The 18,809-nt window shown below is 41.2% G+C and overlaps 1 protein-coding gene across 1 annotated transcript in view; it reads right to left on the bottom strand.

The window, feature by feature from the left end:
* LOC146817360 (CD109 antigen-like) overlaps nucleotides 1-18,809 on the bottom strand; it is a 1,044,213-nt gene that overhangs the window by 636,150 nt on the left and 389,254 nt on the right. The window contains exons 10-11 of the mRNA XM_085610952.1: nucleotides 8,843-8,946; nucleotides 7,259-7,507 (exon numbers count right to left, since the gene is read on the bottom strand). Coding sequence (XP_085467078.1) covers nucleotides 7,259-7,507; nucleotides 8,843-8,946 — 353 coding nt within the window. The remainder of the gene's footprint in view (nucleotides 1-7,258; nucleotides 7,508-8,842; nucleotides 8,947-18,809) is intronic.

Below are 18,809 nucleotides of genomic sequence, written 5' to 3'. Positions count from 1 at the left end.
TGAGTGCCTTGCAGAGAGCGTGAAAACCATACCACCTTGTTGCGGTGACCCTGTATGCCAGGAGGGTCCACCACTGAAGTAAATGCTGCTGACAAAGCGGCATGAACTGTGTGGGTCTGAGCGGCCACCCCATATGCCAGGAGGGGCCACCGTGGTATAAGTGGCTGCGCAGTGAAGACCAACACCTTGCCAGCATGTACCAGGGCAACGCCGTTTGGCTGTAGGGACTGCCGGTACCAGTTACTTAAAAATGTTTGTCCCATCACTCAGAAAACTGAACCTAAGACCTGCAGGTCTGGAATAAGCACTGAGACCTGCCCCTGACATGCCCCATGAACCCCAGAGGAAGTTGAAAGAACATCACTCCATCAATGCGACCGTGTTGGGAGCACTCCGATCAATAGCTTATTTTTCCCTCGTTTGAGGAAACACTGAACTTACAGCACCAACAGAAGCACCTCTGATCGCTGTTGGAGCTGGCTGCGCAGCTCGGGGAAAGGCTGTGCCTGCTGGTTGGTGCCACACATCCCGTTTGCAGAGCAACTCGAAAGAGCAGGACTGGAGCATTGCAAGTGCCCACAGTCAGAGCGCCAGCAGAAACACTGAACACTTCCTAACTTCTGGAGTTGGTAAAACTTCATATGGGCTTGCCAAGACCTGGGGTATCCACTGGTAAAGGAGCAGCAGCACCATAGACACTTTTGACTGTTTCCTAAAAGTCAGAGTGGACTCTTGAGTAATGTCTACTGGTGAGCATTCCTTGGATGCAGCCACCAGTGAACGGGGAATAACCTCAACCACATTACAAAGAAAGAGATGGGACAGGGACTTGCCAATTAAACAGAAGAGGAGACTGTGTTATTGCTTTTGACTGTTGTAATATTTCTTTGAATGTGGAATTAGAAATAAAATACTTTTTAATATATAAACAGGTATAAGACTGGACATTCATTTATTGACATTGCTGCGTGAACTTTGAGTTATGAGTTGTGTTCACTAACCAGTATCTACACTTCCTTTCAAAGGGGACACAGCTACCACAAGAGTCAAGTACTGAAGGGGTACTTGGCCCAGTTGCTCAGAATCCATAGTAGATCAGGCCCTGGGACATCAGGAGTAACAGGCCTTAACCACCACGGTTGGACCCAGTAGCCTATACATGCCCTGTGGCCCTCTGAAAGGGGTTCTGACAGACGTGTTATGTTTATGTATCATTATACTATTATGCTATCATTTTGAATACTGTAGGCTTTGCGTTCCATGGAACATGGAACATGAAGTCCATGTGTGTGTAAGTCAGTTACAGCTGGAGAGAGCTTACGGATACACGGTCTTTGTTGTATTCCTATACCTGCCTGTTTCTCCTTGGAATAAAGTTATTCCGAGATTAAATGCTTCAGTCTCCTTCATAACAAAGAATGGCGACGAGCGGGATTTGAAAGGACCAGTGAAGGAGGACTTAACTGCAATATTTAAACGGAGACAGGCAGAGTTGATGCAACGGCAAGTGACGCATATTCAAAAGGCGCAAATTGGCTTTAATGTGAGGGATAAAGCAATGCTGCAACACTGGTGAGCAATTTTGTTTCTGAAATTAACTGCAGGATTTTCAAATTGTATTTTTGGCATTACCGTTTCAACATTGGAACTCTCTCTCTGAAAGTTCAAACAGTAGCTTCCTGGCAACGCTCTGTATGCTCACTGCTCGCGAACAGCAACGCGTGCTTTGTTCACTGCTTGCGACCCCTGGAGTGTCTCCTTCGCGCTTCAGACGTCTTTACTAATTAAACATAATGCGTGATAATGTCACAGACGGGGGCAATCTTAAATTGGGAATTTCCTGGATAAATGGTTTTGGTTTAAAAAAAAAAGAAAAAACGAAGTTAACTGCCAAGGATCTAAAAAACCTGCAATAAGTTTATACAGTTCCAGGCATCAGCATCTAATTTGAACAGCAATTTACCTCTTTAGGTGATTTAAAATAATTTGTTAATTGGAAGTTCTATTTCAGTGCTTTGTGGTGAAGAAAGGACAGTGTCAAGCTTTTAACACACTGAACAATTCCACATTTGCAGTTTGATTTGACATTACGAGGAGATCGTTTAAGGAATAATGAGTCAGCAAACCTTTACTTTGAGTCCTCCACAAGTATTTTGGCCTGGTGGATCTGAACCAGTCCTTAAATGGACAGAATGGAAATTATATTGAAACTGTAGACTCTGATGGCAAAATGTCTGCTCAGCACAAGAAACGCATTTTATTACATTCTTTAGGTCCCCAAGGACTTAAAACGTACAATCAAATTAACAAACCTGTGGTTGGTGGTGGTGATAGTAATGTTTTTACTGTTGCTCTTGCTAATCTAGATAAGTAATTTGCCCCAAAAGTGTGCACAGGTATGGCACGCTACACATTTTTTTAAAGAAAGCAACTCAAAGCAGAATCCATAGACGATTAAGTGAGTGAGTTAAAGAAATTAGCCATTGATTTTGCATTTGGTGGGTTATTGGAAGAGTAGGTTCGTGACCAGGTGGTTATGTATGCTTATAATCCTGCCATTCAGGAGTGTTTATGGATGACTGGAGATGCTTGTTTGGATGACATTCTTGCTATAGTTCGTAAAGCTGAAACATCTAGTAGATGTGCCAATGCTTTGAAAACTGAGGCAATGGTAAGTGATACTGTATCCAAAATAAGAGCGAGTACTAAACCTAAGTTTAATAGCAAACAAAAATCTGAAGAGTGGAGCAACTACAGATCAAATAGAGAACAACCTAAATGTTATAGATGCGGAAGTCTAGAGCATTTGGCTTTTGCTAAATCTTGCCCAGCAAGAAAAGTCAAATGCAATTCTTTTGGTATTTTTGGACATTACACAATGGTATGCAGAAGAAAGATCTAAATCTGTGAAATGTGTTCAAGAGGATATAGATTCTGATGGTGTGTTTAGCACTGATGATGAGCATGTTTCCGAATGTTCTTTTGAGATGAAAAAGAAGTTATTTTTTAACATCAGGGATGGATGTTTACTTATTGAGAACAAACCTGAATGTTATATTTGAATTGGTGGAGTGCATGTTAAAATGTACGCTGATTCTGGTTCACCTTATTCCATAGTGAATGAAGAAGTATGGAAAAAGTACTTTATATGTAAAGTTGGCACCAAACTGTTTCCTTTTGATATTGATCCAGAGGGATACAGAGGTGAGAAAATTGATATTGTAGGTTATCGCTGGTTTAAATTCGAGTTCAAGAATCACCATTCGTATGGCAAATTGTATATTTCTAGAAAAGGTCCATCTGTGCTGGGTTGGAAGGACCAGAAAGACTTACATATCATTCTCGAACCGAATGCTGTGGAACAAGTATTGGTAATGGATAAAGGTACGAAAGTTGGAGAAAAACTTTTTGTTTTCAAATTCCGTCTGTATTTCAGAAAAAATAGGCAAGTTGAAGGGATTTGGGCACAAGATATTACTCAAAGATGGTGCTACACCTAAAATTCATAAAGTTAGGAATATTCCTATTGCTTTAAGGAATGATGTGGCTTTGGAACTTGACAGATTAGTTACCTCTGATATCATAGAACCAGTTGAAGCTTCTGCATGGGTTTCTTCCTTAGTGGTGGTCAAACGTAGTAATGGGAAATTGAGGCTATGTGTGGACTTACGCCATTTAAATGAGAACATCATAGTTGATCAATTCCCATTGCCCAAAATAAATGAAATGTTGGCTTTATTGGAGTGAGCCACGTGGTTCTCTAATATTGATTTATCTCCTGCTTATCATCAGATCCCCCTTTCTAAAAGTAGCAAGAAATGTACAGCTCTTATTAAACCGCAGGGTTGTTTTCAATTCAAAAGTATGCCTTTTGGTCTGGCGTCAGCTGCGGACATTTTTCAACGACTAATGCACCAATTATTTGTCAATATCAAACACACAAACATTATCCAGGACGATATACTTGTTTTTGGGAAAAAAAGCAGAACATGATAAATCTTTGGAGGATGTTTTAACAATTTTGGAATCTGATGGATTAACAATTGAATATTACAAATGTACATTTGCCAGTAATAATGCTACATATCTGGGGCATGTTATTGATAGTGATGGTATCAAACCAAAGCTTAACCTAATTGATGCTATTAAGTGTGCACCTGCTCCCAACTGCACAGATGACGTGAGATCTTTCATTGGTCTTGCTGAATTCTGTTCTAAGTATATTCCAAATTTTGCCTCAAGAACGTATAATATTAGGCAATTATTAAAGAATAAAAACACATTTGAATGGTCACCAGAATGTGAACAAGATTGTTGCAATATAAAAGATTGCATTGCAAAAGTTGCCTCTTTGAAGAGTTTTGACCCTGATGCCCTGAGTGTAACAACCACAGATGCGAGTATCAAAGGTTTGGGTGCTGTTCTTGCTCAAGTGGGTGTTGTTAGTAACAAACATGTTATAGCATTTGTTTCTCGATCTTTGTTACCCACTGAAGAGAAATACTCAGTAATTGAGACGGAGACACCAGTGTGTGTTTGGGCTGTTGATCATTTTCAGGCATTCGTACGGGGTAAACAGTTCACGTTACGTTGTGATCACAAACCTTTACTGAAAGTACTTACGACTGAAGGCACTATTAACACGTCTGTAAGAGTAGCCAGATTATCTATCAGATTGCAAGACAATTCTTATAAAATGGATTTTTTTCCAGGGAAGAAAAATTGTATGGCTGATTTTCTTTCTAGAATGCCAAAACAACTTGACAGATGTGAGCATGAAGTATGGAACTCATATCAGGTTGCTTATGTACAGGATTTTGGTGACAGTAGTATTCTTAAGGACAAATGGGAGGAAGAATACAAAAAAGATGAAATTTGTGCAAAGTTAAATTGCATCTTAAACAGTCTTGGCCAAAGAGAATTGGGAAGGAGCACATTTTAAAACCATATTGGGAAGTTAGATTTGATCTGTGTGTTCAAGGTGAGAATATTTGGAGAGGTGAAAGAGTAATTCCTCCGAAGAATTTGCGCAAGTCCATATTTGCTTTATGTCACAAAGGACATTTTGGTATTGTCCGTAACAAACAAACTGTAAAAACTTATTTTTGGTGGCCTGGCATGGATGGTGCCATAGAAGCATTTGTACAAAAATGTGGGGTGTGTAAAGTGGCTGATAAATCTTTGGTCATAATCAAACCACCTTTAGGTGAAATGACCAAACCTATGTCACCCTGGGAATGTATTGCTATTGACATCATGGCTCCCATTGAAAAGGAACAGAAATACATTTTGGTACTAATGGATATGCTTTCTAGATGGCATTTTTTTCAAAGTGGAAGATAGGGCTGACACTGATACTGTTCTTCAATTTTTAGACCAAGCGTTTCAAATGGAAGGCATTCCCACCATTCTGTTAAGTGATAAGGGTGTACAGTTTACATCTAATATAGACAAAGAATATTTCAGTAAACTAGGAATCAAACATAAAACAACTTCACTGTACAATCTGAACAGCAATGGCATGGTGGAGCGCTTTAATAGAGTTATAAACTATCCAGATAACTGCTAAGCAGGATGATTGGGAAACTCATGTGCAAAAAAATGGTTTGGGCCTACAGGGTTTCAATGTGTGAAGCTACAGGCTATCCACCTTTTATTTTAATGTGTGGTAGAATCCTAGAACAAAATTTACACTTAGTTGGTTATTCAAGTCTAGTATTGTGCACTGGTCAGAAGATTTTGTAAGAGAAGGAGCTGTTTCACTTCAAGCCAAAAGAAAAGAATGGTATGATGCTAAACATGGTGTGACGGAGACAATGGATTAGAGTAAAAAACACCTGGGAAGATTTCTAAAGAGGAAAGTCATTTTTTTTAACCTTTGCAGGTTGCAGAAGTTTTGAATAATGCTGTACGTTTCACTGATGGTAAAGTTTGGAACCTAAAGAGGATAGCTAAATGGTCTGTACCTTTTTCTTTTATTAATTTGATACCCAATATGTATGATTTTGCTGATATTTAGTTTGAAGGTAATTCTGATATTAGAAATGATGTAAGCTCCCCAGAAATTGTTAAAGAGAATATTTCAAATGATTTGAATGTTTCACAGGATTTGAGCTCACACAATTCTGAAGGTGAAGTTGAGAGTTTTTCTAATTTGGGTCAAGCGAGAGTTGTCTCGGACTCGAAGCAATCCAATCAAAAAAAAAAACCTCCCGTGTGGTTAAAGGATTATATTTCTGAGAATTTTCCTTTGTAACATTTATTTCATACTCTTTCTGTTGGTTTCGTGCAAAATGTAAATACATTTTTTTTTGTGTTAAAAAAAAGAGGGAGGGGGATGTGTTATGTTTATGTATCATTATACTGTTATGCTGCCATTTTGAATACTGTAGGCTTTGCGTTCCATGGAACATGGAACGTGAAGTCCAGTCCGTGTGTGTGTAAGTCAGTTACAGCTGGTGAGAGCTAATGGATACACCATCTTTGCCTGTTTCTCCATGGAATAAAGTTATTCCGAGATTAAATGCTTCGGTCTCCTTCATAAAAACATGGTCTCGTGATTTTGATCTCATGTAAAGGAAACTATATATTTATCTACATATGGCCACACCCTCACTGGCTTGCTCTAGTGGTGCAGGAGCCTCGTAGTACTCTAGCCTAGCTTTACCTTTTGCGGCCTTGTTGGTAGACTGTGCTGAGCTGGAGTACTGTAACCTTGGATGGTTGCAATAGTAACCTCCTGTAGTTCCTATAACATCGGCAATCTGTCTTATCCTCACAACTCAAGCCTAGTGAAAATCAGGGGCTCATGTTTTTTCTTCCTTTGTGTCAGCCTACCATGGCTAGGGTGCTTCTCAACTCCTCCACACAATGGTCCGGCAGGTGATTGAGCTTTCAAATAAACATCAGGTGTAAACTATCTGAACCTGACAAACTCTTCCTTTGGGGAAAAAACATTAAGCCACAATAGAACTTGAATGCTTGACAATGAAGTTCCTCTATTTTCTTCCAGACAGACACTTCACCTTGCTTACAGAAAATGCTACTTTGGTATGGCCAAGATGCTTCACCATGTAAAGTCAGCAAGAATGGGCCATAAAATGTTAAAAACATGGGTATATGCTTTGAATTCTGTTTTCCCATTCGAGATCCGTAGCTCTATTTCAAGCACGATTTGGTAACAGTCGTTAAATACAGCAGTTTTGAATCAAACAGTTGTAATAGGAAGAGCTGACACTTCCTGATTTAGGCTTATTACCTGCATGGTGATCACTCCTGTTGATGCCAACACTGGAAACTGAATTTTTAATAGGCCGGTCTCTGGAATGGCATACTGTTGCTGATCCCATGTGTCAGGTGTGGTAGATGGCGGCACATCATAAATAACAAGTGTGCCATCCCATGATCTCCATATGTGGTCATAAGTTGATTGAATTATTAGTATAGACACATTCTGGTCCCGCTCCTGTTTTGTCATCGGTTGCATATCACTTCTCATTATTTGTATCTGTAAAATAAGAGATTTTCAAGGTTAACTTTCTGAGTTTTGTCTCCTTAGTCTGAACTGGGCCAAACGGGAAGAGGAATGTGCGAAGTGCAACTTTTGTTTCTCTGAATGCACCAAACCCACCACTTCTCCTACTAGCCAAGTTCAGAATACATGTAAAGATATTATTGTACTTTGACGTTTTAGTTCTGAGTTCAGACGGTTTTAGCAGCCTATCAGGATTCAGGCCAGTAACACAAAAAGCAGGAACTTTGTGTCAGCCTCTTCAGCCATTGCTTGATTGACATGGTAAAGGAGCCTCTGTTTCTGGCGTTGCAGTATATGATGGCCTCAGTCTAGCGGGTAGCGGGCCACAGCTGGGGTACTCCGAGCACATGCACGTAAGTCCCCCAATGTGTTGCTCAGGTGCTGTAGGGAAGTGGCCTGCCAGCAGTCGTAGCATGAAGCAATGAATAGAAAATAAAACTGGGCACTTATTATTGAGGCGGCAATCCCATCATGTAAGATGACCGCCACATGAACATGAGGTCACCTAACCTAACAATTTAGTAATATGAGTCCACCACTGCTGTCAGATTGCACCCTACATCACTGACTGACACACTCCGCTGAGACAAGCAGTGGTCCCACCGTCCTGCTGGTGGTGAAGTGCATGGCTCAGCAAGAAGAGAACTCTAAGGATGTAATTAGGGTCACATTCATGTCCGTCTCGAGAGTCACACTTGACTTTAATAGTCACATTTCAGGTCAACCTAATGTCACCTTAATAGCCCCACTGTCTTTAATGAGTTGCACTCTTGATCAACTCACTGGCCCCACTAACTTTAATGGTGACAAAATAAAGGTCTATGTAATGGATCTACAGCTGTTGATATGGTTACATTCAAGGTCCACTCAATGCCCTGCTCACTGCTCTAGCTCATTTTAATGAAGTGACATTTCTAGTTAACTCAATATCTCCAGTGACCATAATGGAGTCCCAATCCAGGTAAATTCAATGGACCTACAGATGTTACAGTCACATTCTATGCAAAGTCAATGGCCTAGTGACCCTGACTTTACCGGAGCCACATTCTTGGTGAACATAATGGCCTCACAGACTTAGATGAAATTGCATTCCAGGTGAGCTCAATGGTGCCACTGACTTCAATAACACCACTACATGGGTCTGGCTATGTCCTACTTGTGTAAGAAAGAAGGAAGCAACATTTTCCTAGAGTTATAGTCATATATGTGCAAAGTGAGACCTTTCAGCATGATGGCAAACATCATCAGTCGATTGGGGGAGCACATGGTATTTGACAGCAGGGTACTGAAAGGCTGCTCTTCACATACCTTTACTGTATAGTTGAGATGTGGTTTGAAAGGTCCGGCATTATCAAATATTCTGTAATCACTGTTTGCAAAAGAAACAATTTTGGTTCCGTTGACTTCCATACCTGCAACAAATCATCGAAAATATCAGAGAAAGGAACATATTTTTGTCTATTTATAACAAATGTTACTTTGCATGTTTTCCAAGCCCACTCTATTTTTAGGTTTTGCCTGCTGTGCTTGTGAAATCTCTTGTATTTAATATATATTAAAAGGGGGCTCTTATCAGTTCCCATGGCCGAATAACTGTGTTAGACCGCTATAGTGTGGAACTTATTTTTTCGTTAACTTCCCCTGGCTGCACCCGTTTACTATACTTATCTTCTACTAAAGCTGTTCACAATGTTGAAGCCCTATTTACTGTCAAGATAAGATCTTTCCACGGACATGGCAGACAGCTTCTAACTCCATGCAGGAATGCTTGCTTTTTATCATTTTGTTGTGTAAAGCAGATGCTTTAGCCTGAGAACGTTTGTGGGATTTCCTATTCATGCCTCAGTGCCTTTTTTTGCACTTTGTAGGCATTGTCCCATTGATTTTGACAACTTAATATATTTGGTCATTATGATCAAATTATAAATGTTGTAATAAAACATTGCATGTTAAAAATAAAGTTAATATACAACAGCTATGCTATATTGTACTCCAACATGCAGTTACCTTGCAGGCACGAGGGCCATGACTTCAAGGTGCAGCAGGTGCAGTGACACCGGAGCCCAAATCTCTAGGAACCCCTATAAACACCAAATATTGCAATATTTTACAACTAAACAGGCAGTCACAAATGCAGTTATACTCCAGGCACTAGGGTCATGATGTGAATGGTGCAGCAGGTGCAGTGGCACCTGCCTAAACGTTGTCAGAGTCCTCTAAACACATAATATTGCTATATTTGACTACTAAACAGGCAGTCACTATTGCAGTTATCTTTCAGTTAAAGAGGATTTGATTTGAATGGTGCAGCAGGTGTAGTGGCACTGAGGCCAAAGCCTCTAGGGACCCCGTTAAACTCAGACTATCACTAAAATGTAATACTAAACAGGCAGTCACAAGTGCAGTTATCTAGCAGGCACTAGAGTCATGATTTCAATGGTGCAGCAGGTGCAGTGATGCCAGGACAAAAAGCTCTAGGCACCCCACTAAACCTCATATTGCTATATTTTACTACTAAACAGGCAGGCACAGGTGCAGTTACCTTGCAGACAACAGGGTCATGATTTGGATGGTGCAGAGGCTCCAGGCCCAAAAGTTGTCAGAACTTCTCTAAACACCTAATATTGCTATATTTTACGACTATATAGGCAGTTACCTTGCAGTTAAAAGCAGCTTAATTTAAAAGGTGCAGTGGCACCAGGGGTAAAAGTTGTCATAACTCTACTAAACACCAAATATTGCTATATTTTACTACTAAACAGGCAGTCTCAAGTTCAGTTATTTTGCAGGCCCTAAGGTCATAATTTGAATGGTGCAGCGCGTGCAGTGGCTCCAGGCCAAAAAGTTGTGAGACTTCTTTTAAACATCTAATATTTTTATATTTTACTACTATACAAGCAGTCACAATTACAGTTACCTTGCAGTTAAAAGGTACTTGATTTAAATGGTGCAGCAGGTGCAGTGGCATCAGGGCCAAAAAGTTGTCATAAATCTAAGCACCCAAAACTGTTATATTTTACTATGATAGAGGCAGTCACAAGTGCAGTTATATTGCAGGCAACAGGGTCATTATTTGAATAGTGCAGCAGGTGCAGTGGCCCGGGCCCAAATATTGTCAGAACTTCTCCAAAACATCTAATATTGCTATACCTTACAACTAAACAGGCAGTCTCATCAGGTTGAAGCTGCTACAGCCGGCCACACCAGGAGCAGTGGCACAACCTGACGGAGACTGGGAGGTGGTGCAGAAGTGCATATGGAAGTTGTGCTTGGACCCTCGTTGGCGAGGGCCATACCAAGTCATATTCGTGACTACAACTGCTGTGAAGAGTGGAGGTCTCTCCTATTGGATTCATGCTACCCATACTCCTACAGTTCCAAGACACCATGATGAAAGAACACCACATCTCCAAGAAGAGCCAGTGGTGGTCGAGAGATCACAGGAGCAGGTTAGTCAAAAACTGAAATAGCACTTGATCTGCCTGAGGAGTGTTCCAGAGAATTGGATGACAAAACTGGTGAAGGAGAGGCTAATCCAGTTATCGTGACAAGGATAGACTCCGACTCTGACAAAGGGTCTACTGCTAGAAAACCGCCAGTGGCAGCAGAAGAAGGTCGGCCGCAGGGGCTGCTCTTCGATTAGGGCGGAGGAGCATCGCCCCACTGCTTTCTTGCAGTGCGAGAAGCAGAAACATGAAATGGTAAATTTACAATTTTATGTTTCTGCTTCTCACACTGCGAGAAAGCAGAAGTGCCTGGTTGAGGGCGGGCGGGTGTGCAGATCTGCTTGAAAGCAGGGGAGGAGTGGCTTGCCCAATGCTGTGGCACCTGACTGTTTGGTAGGCCCTCTGGGGCCGACCAAACCAGTCATGCGCTCTCTCCCTTTTCTCTATATAGGCTGCATGCAGCTTACATAGAGAAAATGGCTGCCCCCCATAGGCGCCCAGCTGGGTGCCGTCCCCACCAATCACAATGCTGCCATTGCAGCGTTGTGATTGGCTTAGGGGAGGGCAGGGAGGCTGCCTGTGGCTGCTTCCTGTTCAGAAGAGTAGCAGGAAAACGCAGGACCCGGCATGAGCTGATTATACCTTGAATGTTTATTTTAGACTGCTTTATGAGTACATAGACACGATAAATGTTAGAAGTTGTTATGTTTTTACTCAGTTTCTCGCTTCTGATTTAGAGGGAATTAACTAGCATCACCTCCCTCGGACTTATGGTATTTCTTGTAGTCTTTTATTAAGTATATTTTATGGGGAAGGTGGTTTTCAATATTATTTTTCAAATTATGATGTAGTTCTCCCACAAGTTTCCCTTATCAAGTATTTAAATAAGAACCCTTATTTTAATAGTGCAGAGATTGCAGGCAAATATTTTTATATCCTGTGAATCATTCGATATGACATATGCACACAGACATCATTTGACTTGTTTGATGTCAGTTGTGGAAAAAACATTTTTTGGGATTTGGTAGTGGATATATGGATAGACTTAAAGTCTCAACTTGAAACTGATAAGGATCTCAAAAATCTCAAGTAGGGAAGTGAAGAAATGAAAGATCAGGAAAAAGGGAATGTACTCACCTTAGTTTTAGATTGGAAACACAAAGAAAAGTTGTGTATACATGTTGATAAGAGGCAAATAGATCCATTGTTTCTAGGGAAGAGCAAATGTGAACACACATTTGAAGCAAGAGGGTAAAATTACCGTTTCCTGGAGGGACAGGACCCTATGATTCCTGGAGTTTATTTTATTTATGGACTAAATGCATATTTCAAATTGCCACATGGATATCATGGTACCTGTTATGGTGGCACAGTTTTACCGAAGATTTATCACGTGGAACATTTTAATGATCCTGTATGGCAAGAGACATTTACACTCAAATGAGGTGTTAGTGCAGCAGAAGTAGTAGGAGATATTTTTGGTGCCATAATCCCATCTGTGGGAGTGATTCTAATTGATTTTAAAATTAGAAAGCTGGACGAAGTGGCTACTAGTACAGTAAATTCCTTATAACTTGTAAATACTGAGATGATTGCAATAAGGTCAATGGTCTTGCAGAACCGACTTGAGTTAGGCCTTTTGCTCGCAAAAGAAGGTGGGGTATGTCAGATGTTGAAAAATCAGTAATGCTGTACTTATATTTCAGATGAAAGTAAGGACCTGAAGAAACATATAAAGAATATATCCTGGTTGACGAAGGATTTGAAAGAGTTGAAAGCGGCAGCTGCTTTGGAAGCTATTGGAAATGGATTTGCTTCGATAGGTTGATGGTTTGGAAGCTTGGGTAGTATAATCATGGGCGCCATTTTGAAGCCTCTTTTGATAATCACTTTCTGTGCAAAAGTCCTATTCTTGATCTTTAAGTGATGTCACCATGCACAAGTTAGACGGGGAGTGCATTGAGTGAAGAGAAAGAGAGCAGAGGTGGAGTTAAAAGAAGGTCAGAGCAGTTATTATGATGATATGAATCATCTAGATGAAAGATGCTCAAGACCTCTAGCTTTTGATGGGTCTAATCCGAAAATTATCTGAATGTAATCTGTGATGGTTTAATCGCCATCAGAGGGGGTATTGGAGTAGCATCATTTTGGCTCCATCAATTAGGTTTGGCTAGGCCATATATATCTATGTGCCATGTCCTTATGTACTTGTGAGATGCAATAATACCAATTAGATATGGTGCACCAATGGTATTGAAGTGTATTAATTGTGTGATTTGACAAATGTGTATCTGAATATAAACGATTTTCCTTTTCAGAAATGTCTGGATTGCAGATATTCATTTTCTATCAGTCAAGATGGTAAAGTGGTGCGCTAAAATGCATTTAATGAAGTGAACTTGCAGAGGATTAGTGTGAATGGAATCATATGTGTTCAATGTTTTCTTTATAAATGGTAACCGGTTGTTATTTTAACTTAATATTACATGTAATAGTTTATTGTGCTGCATATAGGAGTACAGTATAATATAGTTGATACCCTTCTTAAAGATTTAATTTATTGGATTATATGTAGGTTGTGGTACTAATATGCATTTAAAGAACACTGTTAAGTTAGCGTGATTGTGAGCCTTAAGCTTGCAGTAGAGACATGAAACACTAAGGTAAAAGTTGTTTTTCTGTATGTTTTTTCCTCTGCAGGTGCAGACCAAAGGCATTCATTAGTTATTGAAAAGCACATTGTAATCCAGAGATAGTGAGGTGTGGAAGAACTGGCAAGGTCAAATAATTTTATTGAAGAACAAAGGGAGTGTACCAGTTAGTACTATTAGACGAAGGGAGGAATCCAAGGATGCTTAGGAATCCGAGACTGGAATATGGGATTAGTGTTCAAGGCGCCAAGTTCTTGCTTGGGAACTAAAAAAGTACTGTGATATGTATGAGGTCATATTTCTTGAATGTTCTTTATGTATTTTAACTACCAAACCCACCATGGGGTTAGTCATATTCCCTATAGACTTGGAGAGGTACAGACTTCTCTTAGCTTCTTTCTATACATGACTCCTCGCCTATAGAACTTCTTCAGAGGTTCTGATGATGACACCTTTCTTGCTTCCTTGATTCACTCGGGTTTCCCTTATCCTTAGTTTAGTGTAGGTTTAGTAGATACCTCAAATCTTTTCCATGTATGGAGAGAAGGATTGAAACCATTTGTCTAGTCATCAAATCCTTTCCCTTATTTTTTGTATCACTGCCAGTGAAATTCTTATATGTTCTTTGCTGTGGAGGACTAATATTGTATGCGGTTTCCATCTTACTTTGATCATCTTGTACTTTTACAGTATTTTTTTTAGATTGATTTTTATATGTCTGACTTTGAGTTTGTAATAAACCTTTTTACGTACACGTTACTGGTTCAGACTTTTATTGTGTAGTCTTAATCATCATACTGTACGGTAAGATTTAAATTGTTGTTAACCCCTTTTCCTCTCAGGCTACTTGAAAGGTCTATTGACCAGAGTTGCATTGGAAGAAATGGCCAAGAGTGTTCACACTGGCAACACAACTTCCTCTGGGGGATAGGATAAATTAGACATGATGTAGTCCCTGGAGGAAAGGGTCGCCCTGGAACTTCTGTTGACCATGTCTGACTAGAGGTACCTTAGAAGGGGTGCTAATGCTGTTGTAAGACACACAGATGCCCTGTGTGTGGTCAGGAGGCCATCGCACCTGTGGGCCAGCACAAAAGGTGGTGTGCCTTGAGTACCACAGAGGACTGTTGCTGGAGACCCTGATCCAAGGAGATTGCTAAGGGGTTTCGGGCAGGAGATCAGGTCCATGAGCTCTTCCTCAACGGAGAGACAGCAGTCTAAATAGCTCCATCTGAAAAGTCATCAATTGTAGATACCTAGAGACCTAGAATAAACTCTCCTGAAGGCAGAAGTATACCAACAGGAGCAAAACACAATTTCTTCTGTGTAAGTGGCTCAACGGGAAAATTGGCTAAATCTTATTCAGGAGTATGGCGCGCCCTCGCCTTATGCTTTTGATCCCCATGCCAGGCAAGTATCCGCGGGGTCTTGTGGAATGTTACTAAGCTCCATTCATATGAGCTTATGGGGAAGGCCAGAGCAATAGAAGTATTGCAGTGTGTCTCCCCATCCCACTTCCCATGTCTGGGGGGAGTGAGGAGAAAACCACAACACAATCCCCGACCTCACAGGAAAGGATGGAAGAAGTAGGACAGCATCTGTGCCAGTATTCAAAAGCTTTGTCAAGCAGAAAGTAAGTAAGCCTTTACAGGCTTGGGTTTCCCTTAGCCCTTATGTCCCCATGGCATGGGTGCACTGCAGGAGGGGCTCAGGCATGCAGTAAACCAACAATTACACTATCAGGCCCATTTAAAAAGGAAAACAAAAGGCCTTCCCATGAAGAATAGAAATACAATTTGCATATTTGATTCTGTGGAGCATTGATACAACAGAGGTACCACCAGAATAGTTTATTGGGTGGTAAGACTACAGAGTTAAGGAAATAGTGACCTGCGGAAACATTAGGTGCAGTTACAAGCATTTCTAGAGCTGGGACATTTAGGCTTAGGGTTCTGGTGATGCGCAGGGAGTTTTGTTTCCATGTCCTATTACTACTTGGCTGCTAGTATAAATTGAAAGAAAAACTCATATATTGTATAATATTGAACAATGCTAATTATTTTGACAGCAACAATATTAACAGTGAATTGTTGTGAACACTGTTGAATGCTGATGACAGTGGTACCTTCATGCAACATTCTTTATATAGGTTTCACTCTGTTTTAACCTTATACTTCTGCCTTTAATTATTGTGGAGGCCCTCTTACAAAGCCAGTAGGCCTGGCCTTTACTTCTGCTCCCATTACCTTGGGTGGGCACATGGGATGGCATTGTGGATTTATGACTCAGGGCATGATGGTGCGCAGACCATCAGGGGTGTCTCCAGCATGAGGGTTCCCAATCACATTTAGGATATTAACAGAGCTATGAGGCCTTTCTTTCCTCCACACTCCCTGTTGGTGTTATGACCCTTAAGAGGATGTCACAGTAGGCTCTCCACCTACCATATTTGTAAATGAGTGTGTAGTATTTAATAGTTTGTCTAATAAAGTACCTTTCAGTTTTATAAGAAAGGGAACTGGCTGGATAGTTAGTTATTAAGTGTTGAATGTTGCATTGCTGAATGGAGAGTTTCTAGCCCATATTACCTCCATAAAGCAAGCCTTGGTCTACTTCTGCCTCGACACCCTAAGTTTCAGGTGCTACAAAGTGTTACTCAGTTCCCAGTTAGGAGCTACACAGTATGAGGCCCATGAACACCTGTATTACAGATAGGGTGCACTTTCCATGTTTGTGCCACGGCGCACCTTAGAGCAGGTACGCTGGGTGCAAACATGGAAAGTGCTCACTACCAGAAAGTATTTGCTGCCCTCGGGGAAGCTGCAAACTTGCGCTGCCCCCTGGGCAGTGCATTCAAGAGAAATACGGGGTAGCTGTTAAAAGCTGCTCCATGTTTCTCTGTGCAGGCAGCAACCCGCCTACACTTTTAAAAGAGATTAGAGATCCGCTTGCAGGCAGCTGCAGCGAGTGACTGCACCTGCCTGCAACGGGATGTCTGGGGGGTCCATGGGACCCCCTTTCATTCCTTTAGAGGGCTGCATTTAGAATATGCATTGAAAGTGTGCCACCTTTTTGATGCGCACTTTCAATGTGCCTTTTAAAGGGATGTTTGCCTGTGTGCCCATGTCTTTAATATGGCACATGGCGCAAAGGCAAAGTGATTCCCTCATTTGCATGGGGCCATGCAAATAAGGAAATGCCCTCTAGTGATAGCACAGGTGGTGTCTGTGCACCAGCGCTATCTCTAGTACAAAAGGAGTCCCACAAGCATCTGCGGCCCTTTCTGTAATACCAAAGTGCCCTGGGGGCGCATAAAGAGGGTGCAAACAACCATTGCGCCCCCAGTGGGCTTGTGTAATACGGCCCTAGGTGCTACTATTGGGTCCAAGTAACCCCTGTCTGCTCTGAGACCCTTCAACATGGAGTCCTGGCACTGACTAAGAAAAGTTATCTCATAATTTGGAATAATGAGAATCTGTAAACCTAGCCATATGATGCAAGAGTAGGCAGGTAGTGAGTGTGAAGCTCTGGGTTAAGTAGTTGAGCAGAGGCACAATGATGACAAGATGAAACTGAGATTTTCGTTCTAAATTCATGTTTGGTTCGGGTGATGCAATGTAGAGAGGAAGAACAGATGGGAGAGTACGTTATACGAATAGCGTAAGCAAAATATTCACCTGACAGAAATAATGCATCCTAAATATTGTGCATAAAAATATCACCCTAGTAGGGTTAATCATCGAAGATCAATACCTAATGGGACAATATTTTTGTAAACAATGTTTAGGACATAATATTTCTGGCCTGTTCAATTTTAACCATCCATGGTGGAACAGTCCTGGTAGGCAGACACCCAGCTCATTGGAACCCCATTTGGTGTCTCATCTCCGGCTGTGGGTGCTCAACCAGCAGATGCAACTTCAGCTGTGATGCTTCTGCCCATTTCCTTTGGTCGCTGGTGGCTGTTGAGCCATGTGGTTCCCATGGAAGACTTGATCATGTCATGGAATAGGTAGGCCCTGTGTGGGTAGATTTTCGGGGGTCAGTAAAGCCATGCACAGTCCGATCCCATTCCTGGGGGGCAGCCACAGAAAAGCTGAGGTCACTGTGGTAATGCAGTCACACAAAGGCCAATCTCCTTCTGGTCAACACAGACATGCACAGTCTGAAAAAGTGGATTATTGGTTTGGTTGGATAGCAGTCCACTACAAGTAATAATATCACTATTTTTGTTAGGTCCTTGTTATGTTTTATCTTAAGCCTCTGTGTGACTTTGCTTGGGCTGCCGGGCTCGCGGTACCCCTGGGCTTGTGGACATGCTTGTGTTCTATCTCTCGAGCCCAGGGTTCCGCGACTCCGTGGTTGAGCAGAGGCAGTTTCCCCAGTTGAGGTGGTCAGGTTTCATTCTTCTCTACTTGGTGAATAAATACCCTTAATTCTGTAAGGAGTCTCTTCCGTCATTTTACAACAGTCCAGTAAAGGTTTCAGTAATTCAAACATGAGCTCAACTCCTGGTAGCTAAGGCACAGAAGCAGAAGAGACAGTCTTACCTTAAGAAAATGTGTAAAGCATTGAAAAGTACTAAAGCAGTTAAAAAGTTGAAAAAACAACACATAAGAAATTCCACTCCAATTGATAGGAATAGAGAATATGTCACCAGACAAAATTACACTATAATGACAATAATCTAATAAAGGGAATCAGAGATATGAATTTTAAAAGTTTTTAAATAAAATAATGACAAAAAATGCAAAGGGGGAATGTAGGTAACTGGTCACACTAGACTAGGACAAAGGTAAGGTTTAAGGCCAACAGCAATGGATCGCAGGTCAGGATTAGGTTGGTCCCGGTCAAAGAGTTACTGTGAGAAAGTCATGCTTTTTGCCCTGATCACTCATATTTTGTGACTGATACTGGTGGTTATTGACTGATTGTGCCCTGGGCTTTGCTTGCTAACCAGACACTGGGCCAGTGCTTTGTGTAAAAGGTATATGGTAATTAAGAGTAATTCCAATGGATATGACAACCTACCTGTAAGCCCCTAGTATAAGGTAGGATATGTAGGTTTAGAGCTCCAGTAGATTTAGTGCACTTAAGCGTGCACCGCTTTGTTGCGTGCTGAGATTTTAAAGGCAGCCGTCCTTTGCCGGCTGGTTTTTAAAAAATGTATGAATTAGA

This window comes from Triturus cristatus, chromosome 6, assembly GCF_964204655.1.
Source record: "Triturus cristatus chromosome 6, aTriCri1.1, whole genome shotgun sequence".
Lineage (NCBI taxonomy): Eukaryota > Metazoa > Chordata > Amphibia > Caudata > Salamandridae > Triturus > Triturus cristatus.
The sequence above is the reverse complement of the archived record's forward strand: the minus strand, read 5'-3'. Positions and strand labels throughout refer to the sequence as shown.